The sequence below is a fragment of the Protomyctophum bolini genome, assembly GCF_963924005.1.
Source record: "Protomyctophum bolini genome assembly, chromosome: 18".
NCBI lineage: Eukaryota > Metazoa > Chordata > Actinopteri > Myctophiformes > Myctophidae > Protomyctophum > Protomyctophum bolini.
In genome coordinates, this window is record NC_137879.1 from 15,139,410 (window position 1) to 15,160,356 (window position 20,947).

Here is a 20,947-nt window from a genome sequence, read left to right on the forward strand (position 1 = left end):
GCCTTTTTGGCCTTTATTGATAGTGGAGTTAGACAGGAAACGAGGAGAGAGGTGTGAGTGAGTGCAGCAAAGGCCGTAGGCATTCAGACTCGAACCCACAACGCGCCGCCAGGCTACATTGGAGCCTAGGTGCCGGGAAGATTGGCTCATCTCTTTAATTGACTCACAAATTACTAATGGCTTTGAGGGTGTAATTTCAGGCTATATATCTGCACACTGTCTTTATGCTCCCAAACATCTTGTTTGAGTAGACCATAAAATGACAAGTTTTTTTTTTGAGTGGTGCAACCACTCCTACAACCAGCAATGTCCGTGCGTATCTATGTGGCCGTCATGAGCACGAGTATGTGACTTATTAGTACCTGTAGGGGCGCCAGAAACAGAGTGAGATAGTGATGTGCTTGCTGCCTGCTAATGAGAGAGAGATAGAGAGAGGTAGGGGGGGGGAGGGGGGATTGCACCACTCAGTTCACACGGGTGTGCTTTTTTTTAAGTGAATCTCTTCCCTGAATCCCTTCCCTTTAAAGGGACATTTCACAGCTGGAAGAAACTGCAACCCTAAGGCCAGAAAGATAATGTAGTCTAGGAGAGGGGGGTCTTGTAGTCCAGGAAGGAAGTGGACCACATTTTCATGACAAATTTTAGCATCAAAATAAGATCTGGTTGCAAAAGGGGTGAAGTGTCCCTTTAATTCATCCCTTGCGCTCATCACACAGTTGCTCCAACTGTACACTGACTGCGCCAGCAAATGCGTGCCACAGTGTACAGTGTACCGACAGCTGTACAGTAATCACAAAACACTGGGCAGCCAATGAATGAACACAGCAATCATGTACTACCATAAGTAGTAGTCAGAGGAGCATAACTACCCATCATGGAAGTGGGTCAGCCCCCATCAGCCGTGAGCCCACCATTCTGCCTGCTTGAACTGAGTTGGAGTTTATTTTATTCTTGAGCAGCAGGCAGACAGACACCTGCTAGCGTTTGCCAGAACTGCCAGATCCCACTGAGCATTAACGTACGTTAAACTGTGTGTTGTTTTAACTATTGAGTTAACTGTAGTATTTTGTGTGCCAGAGCTACCGGGCCAAGCTGACTCCAGGCAAAGAGTCGGAGGCTGAGACTGAGGCTCTGTGTGCCTTCATCCAGCAGTTCACTGGAATGGAGTACAGCAAGGTATGTCCTTCACCTCCTCTTCTAAACTTCTTCATTCCTCTCCTCTCCCTGCTTTCCTCTGGAGCTTCACAAGTTCTCATGATTGGTGAACTTCTAGTGGGCAGAGAGAATCAATAAGTAGAATCAATAATAAGAATTATTAACCTGACTGTAAAAAGTAACTCTACAGTAAATAACTTCAGGGTTATTATTGATTCTGAATTGAATATTGAAGGACCACTTCACCACTTTTCAACCTATCTTCATTTAATTGGTCCTAACTAATGTTCATGATAATATACCACCATTTATTTCTACTAGTCTGTCTCTCATAGAAGGGCTGTGGGCTATAGCCCATATCGTACGGCATACTATGGCACGCCGTTTTTCATCATTTTTGAGGATTTGACAAAAATTAAAAAATTAAAAAAACGATGGGTTATAGCCCATGTTTTTTGAAATTTTGAAAAAAAAAGTTTGCCTCGTTTCTCATCATTTTGGACCGTGGGCTATAGCCCATATCGTACGGCATACTATGGCACGCCGTTTTTCATCATTTTTGAGGATTTGAAAAAAATGAAAAAAACGATGGGTTATAGCCCATGTTTTTTTAAATTAAAAAAAAAAAAGTTAGCCTCGTTTCTCATCATTTTGGATCGTGGGCTATAGCCCATATCGTACGGCATACTATGGCACGCCGTTTTTCATCATTTTTGAGGATTTGAAAAAAATGAAAAAATGAAAAAAAACGATGGGTTATAGCCCATGTTTTTTGAAATTTTGAAAAAAAAAAGTTAGCCTCGTTTCTCATCATTTTGGACCGTGGGCTATAGCCCATATCGTACGGCATACTATGGCACGCCGTTTTTCATCATTTTTGAGGATTTGACAAAAATGAAAAAAACGATGGGTTATAGCCCATGTTTTTTGAAATTTTGAAAAAAAAAGTTAGCCTCGTTTCTCATCATTTTGGACCGTGGGCTATAGCCCATATCGTACGGCATACTATGGCACGCCGTTTTTCATCATTTTTGAGGATTTGAAAAAAATGAAAAAAACGATGGGTTATAGCCCATGTTTTTTGAAATTTTGAAAAAAAAAGTTAGCCTCGTTTCTCATCATTTTGGACCGTGGGCTATAGCCCATATCGTACGGCATACTATGGCACGCCGTTTTTCATAATTTTTGAGGATTTGAAAAAATGAAAAAAAACGATGGGTTATAGCTAGGCCTGTCAAAAAAAATCGATTCGAGTTAGAATCGCGATTCTAATGCTGTCCGATTCAGAATCGATTCTCATTTTCCAAAAATCAATTTTTCAAAAAAAAAAAAAAAAACTTTTTTTTTTTTTTTTTTTTCCCACAAATGTACCTGTGCATGCAATGCATTATGGCCTGGGTTTCTGCATAGTGCATTTACTACCAGCTAAGCTAAGCCTGCCAATTGTATTTATTTTACACCTGTTTTAATACTAATGTATTGTTCTGGTATTGAGTGAGAAGAGATTTTGTAACTTTTGTACTGGTTCAAATTTGTGCAAGCTAAATACATGACATGTTCTTACTCTTGGATTTAACCTTTGTGTGTTTAAATCATTCAGTTGATAAAACCTTTACAATTATACAAGCTTTTTACTAAATGTACTCTGCTTTCATGCCAGAAGACTGGAGTAGATCATGCTAAAATTCTATTTAATTGTTTTTAATCAAATAAAATAAACTGCTTTAGAATCGAAAAAAAACTTTTTTGAATCGAGAATCGGAAAAATCGAAAAGATCGTTTTTGAATCGAATCGTCACCCCAAGAATCGGAATCGAATCGAATCGTGGGACACCTAAAGATTCGCAGCCCTAGTTATAGCCCATGTTTTTTGAAATTTTGAAAAAAAAAGTTAGCCTCGTTTCTCATCATTTTGGACCGTGGGCTATAGCCCATATCGTACGGCATACTATGGCACGCCGTTTTTCATAATTTTTGAGGATTTGACAAAAATGAAAAAATGAAAAAAACGATGGGTTATAGCCCATGTTTTTTGAAATTTTGGAAAAAAAAGTTAGCCTCGTTTCTCATCATTTTGGACCGTGGGCTATAGCCCATATCGTACGGCATACTATGGCACGCCGTTTTTCATCATTTTTGAGGATTTGAAAAAAATGAAAAAAACGATGGGTTATAGCCCATGTTTTTTGAAATTTTGAAAAAAAAAGTTAGCCTCGTTTCTCATCATTTTGGACCGTGGGCTATAGCCCATATCGTACGGCATACTATGGCACGCCGTTTCCAAGTTTTCAGGAATAGAAAGTCTGACGTTTCTATTAGCTTGGATAACCCATCGATGATGTCACTGGTGGACGGGTTTCTGAACTGCCGACAGCTCTCCCATGAGACACAGACAGAATAGAAATAATTGGTGGCATTTTATCATGAACATTAGTGAGGACCAATTATATGAAGATAGGTTGAAAAGTGGTGAAGTGGTCCATTAATACACACATTAATGCATGCATGCCTTCATGTTTTGGGGTGAGCGTTCGGCACAACTGCCAATCAAAGTGACTGTACTGGCCAATCACAGCGAGTCTTTTCCGGGACTTGGCAAAACACTTGAGAGCATAAAGAATGTGTTTAACAGACATGTGGCTCGTGTGGTACATGGATGCATGTGCAATGACAGCTAATAACACATTTATGAAAACACATATATCACTTTTGAATGCAACAAATAGCGTGGATGATTTGTATATACTCTATGGGCCCCTCTGTGTTTCTTTCCTTATTAAAATAATCATCACATTAACAGCCTGATCCTCACTACCTCAGACCATCTGGTCTCTCTCATTGGTCCTACTAATCATTAACAGCTCGATCCTCACTATCTCAGACCATCTGTCTCTCTCGTTGGTTCAGCTGGTGGAGACTCTGCTGCCGCTGGCTGACCTGGACGCCCGCGTCAAGGTGGCGGTGGACCTCATCACCTCCAGCCACAAGAACGTGAGCCGGGAGCTGCTGCGCTTCGCCGCCTCCACCTTCTACCCCAAGCTGAAGGCCGCCGACGGCTACGTGCCCACGGACAAGTACCGCGGGAATGTCACACTGCTGCGCGCCAAGACCAGCAGCGACTACGGAGACAACCTGGGAGCCGACTACAAACTGAGTGAAGTACGTACTGTATGGATTGAAGTTCTCAGATTTCAGTTATTTGGATTCCATAGAACCCACCATAGAACCCACCACGAAAGCATGCTTTTGTCACGCACTGAAAATAGCCGAAATAAATAACCGTTTAAGTAGACCTACTTTTTTCACTAGTTTGGGTCACAGGGAGACATCAGACTTCTCTTTTGGGTCTCGAGCTAAAACGTTTTGGACTGTTGTATACAATGCACACATATTTTATATATATGTATATGTTTACGCAGACACAGGAGCATGTACACATTACGAACATCTCAGGGATTGTGTTCCTTGGCCTACTGGCTGCGTCCATAAGAAATCCTCTATATACAGGGCTGCACATAAGTGGTGCGCCACCGCGCATGCGTCGTCAAAATTAAAAATGCGCTTCTGCGTACCAACAGCCGGGGCCGCCTAGAATGATTATTATGGCCAGAAAGTAAATTCTGTGGCGAGAGCATTTTCCACCAACTGCCACTCAAAGTGGCTACTGGCCATTGTGGCCAATCACAGCGCGACCTTACTCAAAAGGGGGAGGATTCCATGCTGCTTTCTGCTGGGAGCCTGGGAGGAGGGCGGTTGGAGGACAGGAGTTAACTAGAGAAAACCTGACACAAATAGTTTCGTCTTCTCCGTTTCAGATAGCAAACTGTGCTTGTGTTTGTTTTCCGGGTGCTGGAGCAGCATGGTTGCTCGTGTGCGATGCCGTACCTCACAGCCTAGGCACCGGCCACCGACTTTTTACGGGTACTAAGGTTTTAGTTCCGACATAGTGGAGTGGGAAGAGTTTAAAGCATTGCGGACTGGCACTGCTGCTGCCCAACATGTATATGAATATAGCCCGCACTCTATTAATTTAATAATTCTACACATGTAGGAGCAGGACCACAAACAAGCCCTCATAAGTTAGGGCTTTTATGTTAGCCTATATCGTTTTTGCACCATTGTATACTTGACCTACCACTGTAGGCTACTATATATGTACAAACTGACCACTGTAGGCTACTATATATGTGACACAGGCCAGCACTTTGGTCCTCAACTCGATTTTTACAGATTACATATTATTACAGATTATTAAAGTACAGAATGTAAGCTTTCATATGATGTATCATTCAATGAAATTGGACAATAATTGAAGGAGATATGACCATCTAAAACTTGTTGAAACAGATAACAGATTCAGATGCAAAGTAGAGAAATTTCCCTTCAAAGATTCTTCAGATTTTAGCACCTCTGGAATGGGTGTGACAATAGATGCTTGTCCACACCCCTAATGTCTTGCATAATCACTCCCCCACCCACTAACCACTCCCCACTAGGTTACCTGTCAATGACAGTTGAGTGGACACACTGTTTTACTTTTAGTAAAGAAATGTAGGACTGAAGTTGTTTAGTGTATGTTTTGTAATAATACAATCTAAAAAGTAACTAGTAGGCTAACTGAGTTTTCAATGGATATAGGCTATGTAGTTTTAGACCAGTGCTTTTACATTGTGTTGTAAATAGCTGCAGTAGGCTACACCATTTTATGCAGGTCTACTAATCAAAGTCAGACAATTGACCCAGTATTTTAGATAAATAAAACCGACGCATCAGGCTATGATGCGTTGTGCGCTTGTAGATTTGCTATTTTTAATAAACATCCGTTCACATGCCTGCATGGTTTCTATTTAGTGTGCAAGGCTTACATCCGGTCTAAAGCCCACCCACTGTATGCGCTGATTTCCATACACAATCCGTATCCTCCCCTCACCGGATGTTGAATTAACAGTACTAACGGCCACATTTTGACGACAAACGTTTACACAAAACGCTTTCCCGACATTTCCTTTTCACTTGATAACGTTTCGTAGAGACGGCATACACAAACGATCTATATACCAAATGAAAGCCCGAATTTCGTAGTTTATATAGTATTTTTAATTTTTTTAAATGAGCAAAAAATGAGCGAGTTATGATTTAAAGAAAAGACGAGTGATTATGGCTCTTTGCGTGTGGAGGAGAAAAAAAAGAAGCAACGCGCAACACTCTTCCATGGCTATGAAGCAATACTAACGGGCAACGTTTCACATGTATTATTAGTTTAATACATTTTAGGAGTGAAAACATGTGTTTAGATGCTTATGACAACATCTCAGCAGTTAAGACAATGTCCCTCTGTTAACACACGACACGACACACAGACAGCTAGCTAACTAGGCTAGCTAGCTGTTAGCCTGTTGTTGTGTGATGGTGGAAGTCTATTCTCCAGGCTGGGAAGCGTATTTGAGTAGCTACGTGGTTTTGTTTATTTTCCTGTAAAGTATAACCCAAAAGCTCCTCCATACTATAGCCATGTTTACAAACACAGAAGCACGCTAATGGGCGGTGACCAGAGCGTGAAACCTCAGGACAAAGAGATCCCAGGACCAATCGAAAACAACATGCAAATCTCAGAACTGCGCTTCCCTGGCCCCAAAACATTGTTAAAAAACAAGCCTACTTTGACATATAAATGTATACGTTTAATTTGCCCAAATGAACAATCTGTTGGAATAAAAACCTTCTTCAACATCCAAACTGTGTTAATATGAAAAAAAAAGAAAATCACATAAAAAAAAAAAACGATTTTATTTCGACCATTTCAACCATTTCATTCTGGCGAGTTGAGGACCAAAGTGCTGGCCTGTGTCACATATGTACAAACTGATCAACGGTGAACGTGTGCGCCGCTGCAGCAATATCATTATTTATTTATTTAAGTTCGGGACCAAGGCGGGTGCTCACTTACACCTTTGCAGAGGTAAAACATATATCCGATATTCTTTTATCAGAGCTGCATAATGCAGCTCTGATAAAAATATCGGATATATGTCAATGCAACCTGCATTGATCCATGCAGGGAATTAAGTCGAGAGGGGGGGCATGGGCCCTCAAGACACTGTCTGTTTGCGATAAAGAACAGTATACATTCATAAGTGAATAATTATAGGCCTACCTCGTAGGCCTGGGATCCTCTTGTCTGAAGAAATTATAATCCAGTGAGTTTAATTGAGGTGGCCCTGCATTCCTACATTCCCCACGGCTCAATTTGCGCAGCTGGTTTCCTCACCAAATGGTAAGAGTTAAACTATTCTGTATGTGGCATCCATGTGATCAATATACATTATCATAAATTAATACCACGACGCAAATGGAGACAGATATAGGTGCTTGCAGCAAAGGCATTAGGCCTACGTGAAACTTTAATTGGCTGTGTCTCTGTCAACATATGCTGATCAGCGAGTTACAGTGGTAATAATAATCATCAACAGCCAAGAAAGGCTGTCTGTCTGTCATGTTTGTGAACAAGCACGAGTGGAGGTGAGCTGGCTTAAAACTATGATATGACTGGCCGACTTTCAAACACGCTGATGCCATTCATTCAGTATAGGCTAATGTAGTCTTCTATTTTTATATAGGGCTAATTAGCCCTAGTGACTGCTGTCTGTCTGTCAGACAGGCATGTAGTCGGGGCCGGGCCGGGCTCACGTGCCGTTTTTTTCCAATGTGAATTTCACCCAGATTGGACTCGGTTCAGCAGCAGCATGCTGCTGTTGCTGAGCGTAAACGCCATTGTGAATGAGGACATTTATGTCCCATCTGACAAGCCTGTCTTTATTTCCCCAGGTGTGTGATGGCAAGGTGTCCGTCCACATCATCGAGGGAGACCACCGCACCTTCTTGGAGGGAAAGGGGGTGGAGTCAATCAGCAGCATCATCCATAGCTCATTGGCTGAGCCACGTGTCACTGCAAGGGAAGGCTAGTCGCACCCCGCCCCCTCGCCAGGCATCCTCGAAATGGACTCAGCAGTTCAGAATGTTTCGGATAGAACTTTGTTGCGTAGAATAGCCATGGAATGTGGGTGCACGTTTTACATTGAGAATCCCATGTATTTTGCACAATATGTTTCTATCTGTATAGATTCTGTGCTGTTGCACAGCCCTGATTGGACCTTACACCCCAAATGCACCTTATTCCTTGTCCCTGTTGCACCAAATCCCAAATGGACCCCCAGCCTATCAAAGCTCTTTGCTTTGCCACAGCGTATGTTCACATGGGAACAAACCATGTGCAGTAATATGCTTAATAAGGTTTCGCATTATGTTACCAACCTTTTTTTTATTATTCTTTCTATCTTATATTGAATTTTAGTGTGACGTTATTGAGTTTGTCTCTCACCTGTACACATACCAACTAAAAACAACTGGAAAAAAGAACCACACTTCCTTAGCCTAGCATGAGATGCTAGCGTGGATGTCATGTCAGCAGATCAGTTCCTAGACAAATCCCTGTAGCGGTTAACATTTACTTCCAACCAGGGTTGCCTGTCTGCTAAAGGGTGCATAGCCACTGTAGAAAATTAAACGATGCACCTTAACAAATGCACGTGAGGGGGATTCGGGTCTTCTGCATTCGTTTCTTTTACAAGTGTGACTGTATGTGCATTGTGCATGTTTCATGCCCGGCCCCTAGCCTAGCCCATGCCAAACCCTATAATAAAACCCTAATGATGCAGACATCTGGTCACACCTGTATGTACAGTAGCTTAACAGAGCTGTTGCTCTTGAGCTGTTAGGGAAGATTAATCTTTAATAGAACTACACTAAAATGCAAGTAATTGACATTTGGTTTGTCTTCCTTTTTATGTTTATTTTGGCTATCCAGTGATGTGTTTACCATTTTGGTCATGACATGATCCTTTTTTTTTGTATTTACATTCTTTGTTGCCTTGCAGCAATGAGATGAATAAGGAGTATATGGCCCAAATATATTGTTTTAGATATTATTTACTTCTCAAAACATAATGTCCCAAGAATAAGACTTAAATAGTCTCTAATCATCCTACAAATTGAAGATATGTACAAGCACCTTGGTTAATGGCTAAACGTAAGAATTGGTCACACTTAATTTGCTGTCATTTAAAATTAAAATGCATATAACCACAGGGGATTTACTAATTCAACAAATTTAACAGCTATTTGTTTTTTATCATCGATATCAAAGAGTGTTAAACATTCCTGAATTTACACTTGGAGCATGACAGATCGTATGCTATGATCTTGTATCGTTTATGAGACTAACGTGATGAAATGTTTTGAATATTACTGCCATTGATGCAGCACAGTTCAAAACAGTCTTGTCTGAGTTTTGGGTGGAACATAGAGCAAGGGTACAGTATTTGGATAGTGCCACGTTAATAATATTGTCCCTGCTATAGGTCTGGTAGGTGCTGTAGTAAATATCTCACAGAACATTAAAGCTTGCCCCATGAGCGCTTTAGGTTGTGAATAAGTAGATGGGTTTCTATTGCGTGTGTGTGTGTGTGTGTGTGTGTGTGGAAACACTGAGCGGTTGGCCTTCCTGCTGCGGAGCAGGGAGGTGTAAGACGGCCCGTTCAGATGGAAAAGCGTCGCGCAAAAAGACAAGATTCAGGTTTCTCCGGTCTGTGGGAGAAGGTATTAGTACTGCAACACAATTTTTTTCTTCATTTTTTTTTGTTAATTTGGGTGCAACTATTTAAAAAATTCATTTTTACAATTTTTCATTTTACAATTTTTTTTATTTTACAATTTTTCAGTTTTAAATTCAAAATGCGTTCCTGTCAGATTGTTCCCCACACCAAGCAGGCACATACGCTGACACATGAGTGACAACAGCAGCCACTGATAACCTCAACTATTGCTTTTAGCTCAGCTTTGTACTTTTGTGTGACGTTTTTCCAGTCGGAAGGCTTTATTCCTGATCCTGGGTCAGATTTTACAATCCCCTTTGCTTAAGGTGCGTCGTTAGGATTCACTGTGGCATGAGGCAGCATCTGCCACAGCCGTTTTTGAACTCCAATGACCTTTTCCTGAGCCCCTGGTCGTCCTCCACAGTCACTGGTAGAATCCCAGACAGTTATGCTGACCTCTGAGACCTCTGATCAGGTCTATGAAGGGTCAGGTGCTCCACTTAAAGTGTGGTGATTGGTTGCAGTGAAAAGGAGGAGGAAAGTGACAGTGTGTGCTCCTCAAGTTGTAATTTTTTTCCAGTATTTATTGTTACTAGTCAACAAAAATTAAATAAAGGCCTATCACTAACATTTGATGACTGTTTTATTGTTTTATTCTATTGTGAAAATTGTGTTGTACGTCGTTTTTCATGTTTTCAAACATGATTTTCATAATGTTTCACCATGAAAAACTACTTACAAAAAAAATTATTGGAGAAAACCATGAAAAACAACATACTGTATATTTCTAAAACTATGAAACATTTCAAAGATTCATTTTCAGGTAAACATGCCTCCCTGCTTGGCACTCAGCATCAAGGGTTGGATTGGGGGTAAGTCCCTGTGACATACTAGCGTCATGTCCAGGGTGCATCCTGTGATGCTTTGCTTTGCACACTGACTTTCAGAAGGACAACTTTAAAGCAGCACAGGAATTCCCCATGATTGTGTGCCTCAGTGGACCAACGGATAAGTCAACTGATAGCGCGCCGTTTTTCATCATTTTTGAGGATTTGAAAAAAATGCGAAATGACAAAAACGATGGGTTATAGCCCATGTTTTTTGAAATTTTGAAAAAAAAAGTTAGCCTCGTTTCTCATCATTTTGGACCGTGGGCTATAGCCCATATCGTACGGCATACTATAGCGCGCCGTTTTTCATCATTTTTGAGGATTTGAAAAAAATGACGAAATGACAAAAACGATGGGTTATAGCCCATGTTTTTTGAAATTTTGAAAAAAAAAGTTAGCCTCGTTTCTCATCATTTTGGACCGTGGGCTATAGCCCATATCGTACGGCATACTATAGCGCGCCGTTTTTCATCATTTTTGAGGATTTGAAAAAAATGACGAAATGACAAAAACGATGGGTTATAGCCCATGTTTTTTGAAATTTTGAAAAAAAAAGTTAGCCTCGTTTCTCATCATTTTGGACCGTGGGCTATAGCCCATATCGTACGGCATACTATAGCGCGCCGTTTTTCATCATTTTTGAGGATTTGAAAAAAATGACGAAATGACAAAAACGATGGGTTATAGCCCATGTTTTTTGAAATTTTGAAAAAAAAAGTTAGCCTCGTTTCTCATCATTTTGGACCGTGGGCTATAGCCCATATCGTACGGCATACTATAGCGCGCCGTTTTTCATCATTTTTGAGGATTTGAAAAAAATGCGAAATGACAAAAACGATGGGTTATAGCCCATGTTTTTTGAAATTTTGAAAAAAAAAGTTAGCCTCGTTTCTCATCATTTTGGACCGTGGGCTATAGCGCATATCGTACGGCATACTATAGCGCGCCGTTTTTCATCATTTTTGAGGATTTGAAAAAAATGACGAAATGACAAAAACGATGGGTTATAGCCCATGTTTTTTGAAATTTTGAAAAAAAAAGTTAGCCTCATTTCTCATCATTTTGGACCGTGGGCTATAGCCCATATCGTACGGCATACTATAGCGCGCCGTTTTTCATCATTTTTGAGGATTTGAAAAAAATGACGAAATGACAAAAACGATGGGTTATAGCCCATGTTTTTTGAAATTTTGAAAAAACAAGTTAGCCTCGTTTCTCATCATTTTGGACCGTGGGCTATAGCCCATATCGTACGGCATACTATAGCGCGCCGTTTTTCATCATTTTTGAGGATTTGAAAAAAATGACGAAATGACAAAAACGATGGGTTATAGCCCATGTTTTTTGAAATTTTGGAAAAAAAAGTTAGCCTCGTTTCTCATCATTTTGGACCGTGGGCTATAGCCCATATCGTACGGCATACTATAGCGCGCCGTTTTTCATCATTTTTGAGGATTTGAAAAAAATGACGAAATGACAAAAACGATGGGTTATAGCCCATGTTTTTTGAAATTTTGAAAAAAAAAGTTAGCCTCGTTTCTCATCATTTTGGACCGTGGGCTATAGCCCATATCGTACGGCATACTATAGCGCGCCGTTTTTCATCATTTTTGAGGATTTGAAAAAAATGCGAAATGACAAAAACGATGGGTTATAGCCCATGTTTATTGAAATTTTGAAAATAAAAGTTAGCCTCGTTTCTCATCATTTTGGACCGTGGGCTATAGCCCATATCGTACGGCATACTATAGCGCGCCACTTTTCATCATTTTTGAGGATTTGAAAAAAATGACGAAATGACAAAAACGATGGGTTATAGCCCATGTTTTTTGAAATTTTGAAAAAAAAAGTTAGCCTCGTTTCTCATCATTTTGGACCGTGGGCTATAGCCCATATCGTACGGCATACTATAGCGCGCCGTTTTTCATCATTTTTGAGGATTTGAAAAAAATGACGAAATGACAAAAACGATGGGTTATAGCCCATGTTTTTTGAAATTTTGAAAAAAAAAGTTAGCCTCGTTTCTCATCATTTTGGACCGTGGGCTATAGCCCATATCGTACGGCATACTATAGCGCGCCGTTTTTCATCATTTTTGAGGATTTGAAAAAAATGACGAAATGACAAAAACGATGGGTTATAGCCCATGTTTTTTGAAATTTTGAAAAAAAAAGTTAGCCTCGTTTCTCATCATTTTGGACCGTGGGCTATAGCCCATATCGTACGGCATACTATAGCGCGCCGTTTTTCATCATTTTTGAGGATTTGAAAAAAATGACGAAATGACAAAAACGATGGGTTATAGCCCATGTTTTTTGAAATTTTGAAAAAAAAAGTTAGCCTCGTTTCTCATCATTTTGGACCGTGGGCTATAGCCCATATCGTACGGCATACTATAGCGCGCCGTTTTTCATCATTTTTGAGGATTTGAAAAAAATGACGAAATGACAAAAACAATGGGTTATAGCCTATGTTTTTTGAAATTTTGAAAAAAAAAGTTAGCCTCGTTTCTCATCATTTTGGACCGTGGGCTATAGCCCATATCGTACGGCATACTATAGCGCGCCGTTTTTCATCATTTTTGAGGATTTGAAAAAAATGACGAAATGACAAAAACGATGGGTTATAGCCCATGTTTTTTGAAATTTTGAAAAAAAAAGTTAGCCTCGTTTCTCATCATTTTGGACCGTGGGCTATAGCCCATATCGTACGGCATACTATAGCGCGCCGTTTTTCATCATTTTTGAGGATTTGAAAAAAATGACGAAATGACAAAAACGATGGGTTATAGCCCATTGTAAATAAGTCCGTTGGATGAGGGCTAGGTGCACAGAAAAATGACATACCAAGAATTCTCCATTATTGCCAAAGATTTATTTTGTAAATAAATTCCAAAAATAATGTTCCAAAAAATGCCTCAGAAAAAATACTTCTTGTACAAAAATAAAAATATAACTCCAAAAATGAAAATAACAAACTTACATGATCTATGCTTAAAGTCAAGCACCCAGTCTGGACGTTAACAGTCCTAACACTGTCTTAGGGCAGAGCTTCCTGCATTAGGCCCACTCTCCCTCCCATGTCTCCCCATGGACTGACTACCTGCAGTATAACTCAGGCCTCTCCCTAGTGGCCCGTACCACCTGTCTAGAGACAGCTTTCCCCAAAACATTCACTAACATTTACTAGTGAACATATAACACAGAAACATTTCCAAACATGTACAGTATAATTGTCAATCCAAAATGATTAACACACCAGGTTTTAAATAACCCGTACCGTTGCAAACATATTAAAGAATATGTATTGCCAGAACCCGGCACCCCTGCAACATGGTGCAACCCAATTCAACCCTCCCCCTATAAAAGGAGCAGTGGATGCAGTAGTGCCTCTTTTGTGACCAGGAAATGAGGATGGTGTGAGTAGTGGGTGTTTGACAACATAGTAATGGTAACTTAAACTGTTTGACTGTGAAAGAAATAAATGTATGTTGAGCAACCAATTGTCTGTCCAAATGATTATGAAATGAAATGAAATATGTATATAAAACTGTAAATAAGCCAAGACCCACTGATTGCTAACTTTAGCCGGCATAGTTAGCAAACAGTGTGTGATAATGACCATTGACTGACAGGTGGGAATATTGAGTGTGAAATGAGGGTTTGATAAACAGAAAATGAAATACAATTATGCATGTGTGGCTCAAGAGAACATGTCTTTATCACACCCATGTTTTTTGAAATTTTGAAAAAAAAAGTTAGCCTCGTTTCTCATCATTTTGGACCGTGGGCTATAGCGCATATCGTACGGCATACTATAGCGCGCCGTTTTTCATCATTTTTGAGGATTTGAAAAAAATGACGAAATGACAAAAACGATGGGTTATAGCCCATGTTTTTTGAAATTTTGAAAAAAAAAGTTAGCCTCGTTTCTCATCATTTTGGACCGTGGGCTATAGCCCATATCGTACGGCATACTATAGCGCGCCGCTTTTCATCATTTTTGAGGATTTGAAAAAAATGACGAAATGACAAAAACGATGGGTTATAGCCCATGTTTTTTGAAATTTTGAAAAAAAAAGTTAGCCTCGTTTCTCATCATTTTGGACCGTGGGCTATAGCCCATATCGTACGGCAAACTATAGCGCGCCGTTTTTCATCATTTTTGAGGATTTGAAAAAAATGACAAAATGACAAAAACGATGGGTTATAGCCCATGTTCTTTGAAATTTTGAAAAAAAAAGTTAGCCTCGTTTCTCATCATTTTGGACCGTGGGCTATAGCCCATATCGTACGGCATACTATAGCGCGCCGTTTTTCATCATTTTTGAGGATTTGAAAAAAATGACGAAATGACAAAAACGATGGGTTATAGCCCATGTTTTTTGAAATTTTGAAAAAAAAAGTTAGCCTCGTTTCTCATCATTTTGGACCGTGGGCTATAGCCCATATCGTACGGCATACTATAGCGCGCCGTTTTTCATCATTTTTGAGGATTTGAAAAAAATGACGAAATGACAAAAACGATGGGTTATAGCCCATGTTTTTTGAAATTTTGAAAAAAAAAGTTAGCCTCGTTTCTCATCATTTTGGACCGTGGGCTATAGCCCATATCGTACGGCAGTATAGCGCGCCGTTTTTCATCATTTTTGAGGATTTGAAAAAAATGACAAAATGACAAAAAGATGGGTTATAGCCCATGTTTTTTGAAATTTTGAAAAACAAAGTTAGCCTCGTTTCTCATCATTTTGGACCGTGGGCTATAGCCCATATCGTACGGCATACTATAGCGCGCCGTTTTTCATCATTTTTGAGGATTTGAAAAAAATGACGAAATGACAAAAACGATGGGTTATAGCCCATGTTTTTTGAAATTTTGAAAAAAAAAGTTAGCCTCGTTTCTCATCATTTTGGACCGTGGGCTATAGCCCATATCGTACGGCAGTATAGCGCGCCGTTTTTCATCATTTTTGAGGATTTGAAAAAAATGACAAAATGACAAAAAGATGGGTTATAGCCCATGTTTTTTGAAATTTTGAAAAACAAAGTTAGCCTCGTTTCTCATCATTTTGGACCGTGGGCTATAGCCCATATCGTACGGCATACTATAGCGCGCCGTTTTTCATCATTTTTGAGGATTTGAAAAAAATGACGAAATGACAAAAACGATGGGTTATAGCCCATGTTTTTTGAAATTTTGAAAAAAAAAGTTAGCCTCGTTTCTCATCATTTTGGACCGTGGGCTATAGCCCATATCGTACGGCAGTATAGCGCGCCGTTTTTCATCATTTTTGAGGATTTGAAAAAAATGACAAAATGACAAAAAGATGGGTTATAGCCCATGTTTTTTGAAATTTTGAAAAACAAAGTTAGCCTCGTTTCTCATCATTTTGGACCGTGGGCTATAGCCCATATCGTACGGCATACTATAGCGCGCCGTTTTTCATCATTTTTGAGGATTTGAAAAAAATGACGAAATGACAAAAACGATGGGTTATAGCCCATGTTTTTTGAAATTTTGAAAAAAAAAGTTAGCCTCGTTTCTCATCATTTTGGACCGTGGGCTATAGCCCATATCGTACGGCAGTATAGCGCGCCGTTTTTCATCATTTTTGAGGATTTGAAAAAAATGACAAAATGACAAAAAGATGGGTTATAGCCCATGTTTTTTGAAATTTTGAAAAACAAAGTTAGCCTCGTTTCTCATCATTTTGGACCGTGGGCTATAGCCCATATCGTACGGCATACTATAGCGCGCCGTTTTTCATCATTTTTGAGGATTTGAAAAAAATGACGAAATGACAAAAACGATGGGTTATAGCCCATGTTTTTTGAAATTTTGAAAAAAAAGGTTAGCCTCGTTTCTCATCATTTTGGACCGTGGGCTATAGCCCATATCGTACGGCATACTATAGCGCGCCGTTTTTCATCATTTTTGAGGATTTGAAAAAAATGACAAATGACAAAAACGATGGGTTATAGCCCATGTTTTTTGAAATTTTGAAAAAAAAAGTTAGCCTCGTTTCTCATCATTTTGGACCGTGGGCTATAGCCCATATCGTACGGCATACTATAGCGCGCCGTTTTTCATCATTTTTGAGGATTTGAAAAAAATGACGAAATGACAAAAACCATGGGTTATAGCCCATGTTTTTTGAAATTTTGAAAAAAAAAACGTATCCTTGTTTCTCATCATTTTGGACCATGGGCTATAGCCCATATCGTTCTAGTCAGGGTTCTAGTCTCCTGAAGAACATTTTCACTGTCCATCTAAATTCTAAAAGGCTGGTTAAATGAGACATGGGCTATAACCCATCGTTATTTTCATATTTTCATTATTTTCAAATCCTCAAAAACGACGAAAAGCGGCGTGCTATAGTATGCCGTACGATATGGGCCCATGGTCCAAAATGATGAGAAATGAGGATAACTGAAATTGTCGTAGTGGTTAAGATGTTGGCTTTCCACGTGGGAGACCAGGGTTCGATTCCCGGCTGTTACACTATCATACAAAAGAAGACCTCAACAGCGCTAAGAAAGATCTGATTAATATGATGCTGTGTTATTTAAACTTTACTAACTGAAGGCTAACGAATAAAAGATCACTTCAAAATTACCAGGAGACTTTGCCTGAGAGTGTCTGACTGATGGTGCAGTGGTCTAATCATCAGGGTTTCAGTACAGACATTCCATGTTCAAGGCCTGTTCCTCCTACAGCTCAATGCTGCAGTAATTTGAACCTTTCAAGGCTAGAATAAAAAATAAAAACTCAAAAGCACCCGGAGACATCTGCTGAATGCCCAAAGGTGCCGTGGCGTAATGGTGTGGAGCGCTTGGCCCGATGCCTCTGCTACAGTCAGTTGGCCGGTTCAAGTCCCATGTCATGACATCAAGGTGCTGGAGGACCATCGGGAGTTCCTCCTACAGCTCAATGCTGCAGTAATTTGAACTTTTCAAGGCTAGAATAAAAAATAAAAACTCAAAAGCACCCGGAGACATCTGCTGAATGCCCAAAGGTGCCGTGGCGTAATGGTGTGGAGCGCTTGGCCCGATGCCTCTGCTACAGTCAGTTGGCCGGTTCAAGTCCCATGTCATGACATCAAGGTGCTGGAGGACCATCGGGAGTTCCTCCTACAGCTCAATGCTGCAGTAATTTGAACTTTTCAAGGCTAGAATAAAAAATAAAAACTCAAAAGCACCCGGAGACATCTGCTGAATGCCCAAAGGTGCCGTGGTGTAATGGTGTGGAGCGCTTGGCCCGTTGCCTCTGCTACAGTCAGTTGGCCGGTTCAAGTCCCATGTCATGACATCAAGGTGCTGGAGGACCATCGGGAGTTCCTCCTACAGCTCAATGCTGCAGTAATTTGAACTTTTCAAGGCTAGAATAAAAAATAAAAACTCAAAAGCACCCGGAGACATCTGCTGAATGCCCAAAGGTGCCGTGGCGTAATGGTGTGGAGCGCTTGGCCCGTTGCCTCTGCTACAGTCAGTTGGCCGGTTCAAGTCCCATGTCATGACATCAAGGTGCTGGAGGACCATCGGGAGACGGTGCTCTCTCCCCCTGTTTCCTGAGATGTAACGGTTGGGGCTTATGTCTGAAAGAACCCTGTCCAGCTAATCTTTTACCATGAAAATGTACCACCTCTCATTGTGCCATTTTCCAACTGGCCTGGAAGCCAGACATAAAAGAGGGACTTTCCAACCAAGTTTTGGGCCACCTCAATTTCCCAAATTTGCAATTTCCGCAATTTGCAATTTCCAATTTCCGCAATTTTCAATTTCCACAATTTGCAATTTCCTCAATTTCCGCAATTTCCAATTTCCCAAATTTGCAATTTCCGCAATTTGCAATTTCCGCAATTTCCGCAATTTCCGCAATTTCCGCAATTTCCAATTTCCCAAATTTGCAATTTCCGCATTTAGCAATTTCCGCAATTTCCGCAATTTGCAATTTCCGCAATTTCCGCAATTTCCAATTTCCAATTTCCGCAATTTCCGCAATTTTCAATTTCCGCAATTTGCAATTTCCTCAATTTCCGCAATTTCCAATTTCCGCAATTTCCGCAATTTCCGCAATTTGCAGTTTTTCATTGTCAAATTCATATAGTCACAGACTATTCTGTCAGATGATGGGCCAAAATGCATTGCTATTTATTTTTAAAAGTTTGACCTAATTCTTATCTGTAAAACTTTAGGTGGACAGGGTTCTTTCAAACATAACCCCCAAATGCTACTTTTCAGGAAACAGGGGGAGAGAGCACCGTCTCCCGATGGTCCTCCAGCACCTTGATGTCATGACATGGGACTTGAACCGGCCAACTGACTGTAGCAGAGGCAACGGGCCAAGCGCTCCACACCATTACGCCACGGCACCTTTGGGCATTCAGCAGATGTCTCCGGGTGCTTTTGAGTTTTTTTTTTATTCTAGCCTTGAAAAGTTCAAATTACTGCAGCATTGAGCTGTAGGAGGAACTACCGATGGTCCTCCAGCACCTTGATGTCATGACATGGGACTTGAACCGGCCAACTGACTGTAGCAGATGCATCGGGCCAAGCGCTCCACACCATTACGCCACGGCACCTTTGGGCATTCAGCAGATGTCTCCGGGTGCTTTTGAGTTTTTTTTTTATTCTAGCCTTGAAAAGTTCAAATTACTGCAGCATTGAGCTGTAGGAGGAACTCCCGATGGTCCTCCAGCTCCTTGATGTCATGACATGGGACTTGAACCGGCCAACTGACTGTAGCAGATGCATCGGGCCAAGCGCTCCACACCATTACGCCACGGCACCTTTGGACATTCAGCAGATGTCTCCGGGTGCTTTTGAGTTTTTTTTTTATTCTAGCCTTGAAAAGTTCAAATTACTGCAGGATTGAGCTGTAGGAGGAACTCCCGATGGTCCTCCAGCACCTTGATGTCATGACATGGGACTTGAACCGGCCAACTGACTGCAGCAGATGCATCGGGCCAAGCGCTCCACACCATTACGCCACGGCACCTTTGGGCATTCAGCAGATGTCTCCGGGTGCTTTTGAGTTTTTTTTTTATTCTAGCCTTGAAAAGTTCAAATTACTGTAGGATTGAGCTGTAGGAGGAACTCCCGATGGTCCTCCAGCTCCTTGATGTCATGACATGGGACTTGAACCGGCCAACTGACTGTAGCAGATGCATCTGGCCAAGCGCTCCACACCATTACGCCACGGCACCTTTGGGCATTCAGCAGATGTCTCCGGGTGCTTTTGAGTTTTTTTTTTATTCTAGCCTTGAAAAGTTCAAATTACTGCAGCATTGAGCTGTAGGAGGAACTCCCGATGGTCCTCCAGCACCTTGATGTCATGACATGGGACTTGAACCGGCCAACTGACTGTAGCAGAGGCATCGGGCCAAGCGCTCCACACCATTACGCCACGGCACCTTTGGGCATTCAGCAGATGTCTCCGGGTGCATTTGAGTTTTTATTTTTTATTCTAGCCTTGAAAAGTTCAAATGACTGCAGCATTGAGCTGTAGGAGGAACAGGCCTTGAACATGGAATGTCTGTACTGAAACCCTGATGATTAGACCACTGCACCATCAGTCAGACACTCTCAGGGAAAGTCTCCTGGTAATTTTGAAGTGATCTTTTGTTCGTTAGCCTTTTTAGTTAGTAAAGTTTAAATAACACAGCATCATATTAATCAGATCTTTCTTAGCGCTGTTGAGGTCTTCTTTTGTATGATAGTGTAACAGCCGGGAATCGAACCCTGGTCTCCCACGTGGAAAGCCAACATCTTAACCACTACGACAATTTGAGTTATCCTCATTTCTCATCATTTTGGACCATGGGCTATAGCCCATATCGTACGGCATACTATAGCACGCCGCTTTTCATCGTTTTTGACGATTTGAAAATAATGAAAATATGAAAAAACGATGGGTTATAGCCCATGTTTTTTGAAATTTTGAAAAAAAAGTTAGCCTCGTTTCTCATCATTTTGGACCGTGGGCTATCGTATGGCATACTATAGCGCGCCGTTTTTCATCATTTTTGAGGATTTGAAAAAAATGACGAAATGACAAAACCGATGGGTTATAGCCCATGTTTTTTGAAATTTTGAAAAAAAAAGTTAGCCTCGTTTCTCATCATTTTGGACCGTGGGCTATAGCCCATATCGTACGGCATACTATAGCGCGCCGTTTTTCATCATTTTTGGGGATTTGAAAAAAATGACGAAATGACAAAAACGATGGGTTATAGCCCATGTTTTTTGAAAT

The 20,947-nt window shown here is 40.7% G+C and overlaps 1 protein-coding gene across 2 annotated transcripts in view; it reads left to right on the plus strand.

Moving 5' to 3' along the window:
* The window catches only part of LOC308333292 (fatty acid synthase-like), a 52,659-nt gene extending 42,223 nt beyond the window's left edge, over positions 1 to 10,436 (plus strand). For both annotated transcript variants that reach the window (XM_080789593.1, XM_080789592.1), the window contains exons 41-43: positions 1,078 to 1,176; positions 4,063 to 4,314; positions 7,981 to 10,436. In XM_080789593.1, coding sequence (XP_080645719.1) covers positions 1,078 to 1,176; positions 4,063 to 4,314; positions 7,981 to 8,118 — 489 coding nt within the window. In that variant the 3' untranslated portion in view covers positions 8,119 to 10,436. The remainder of the gene's footprint in view (positions 1 to 1,077; positions 1,177 to 4,062; positions 4,315 to 7,980) is intronic.
* The last annotated feature ends 10,511 nt before the right edge of the window (positions 10,437 to 20,947 follow it).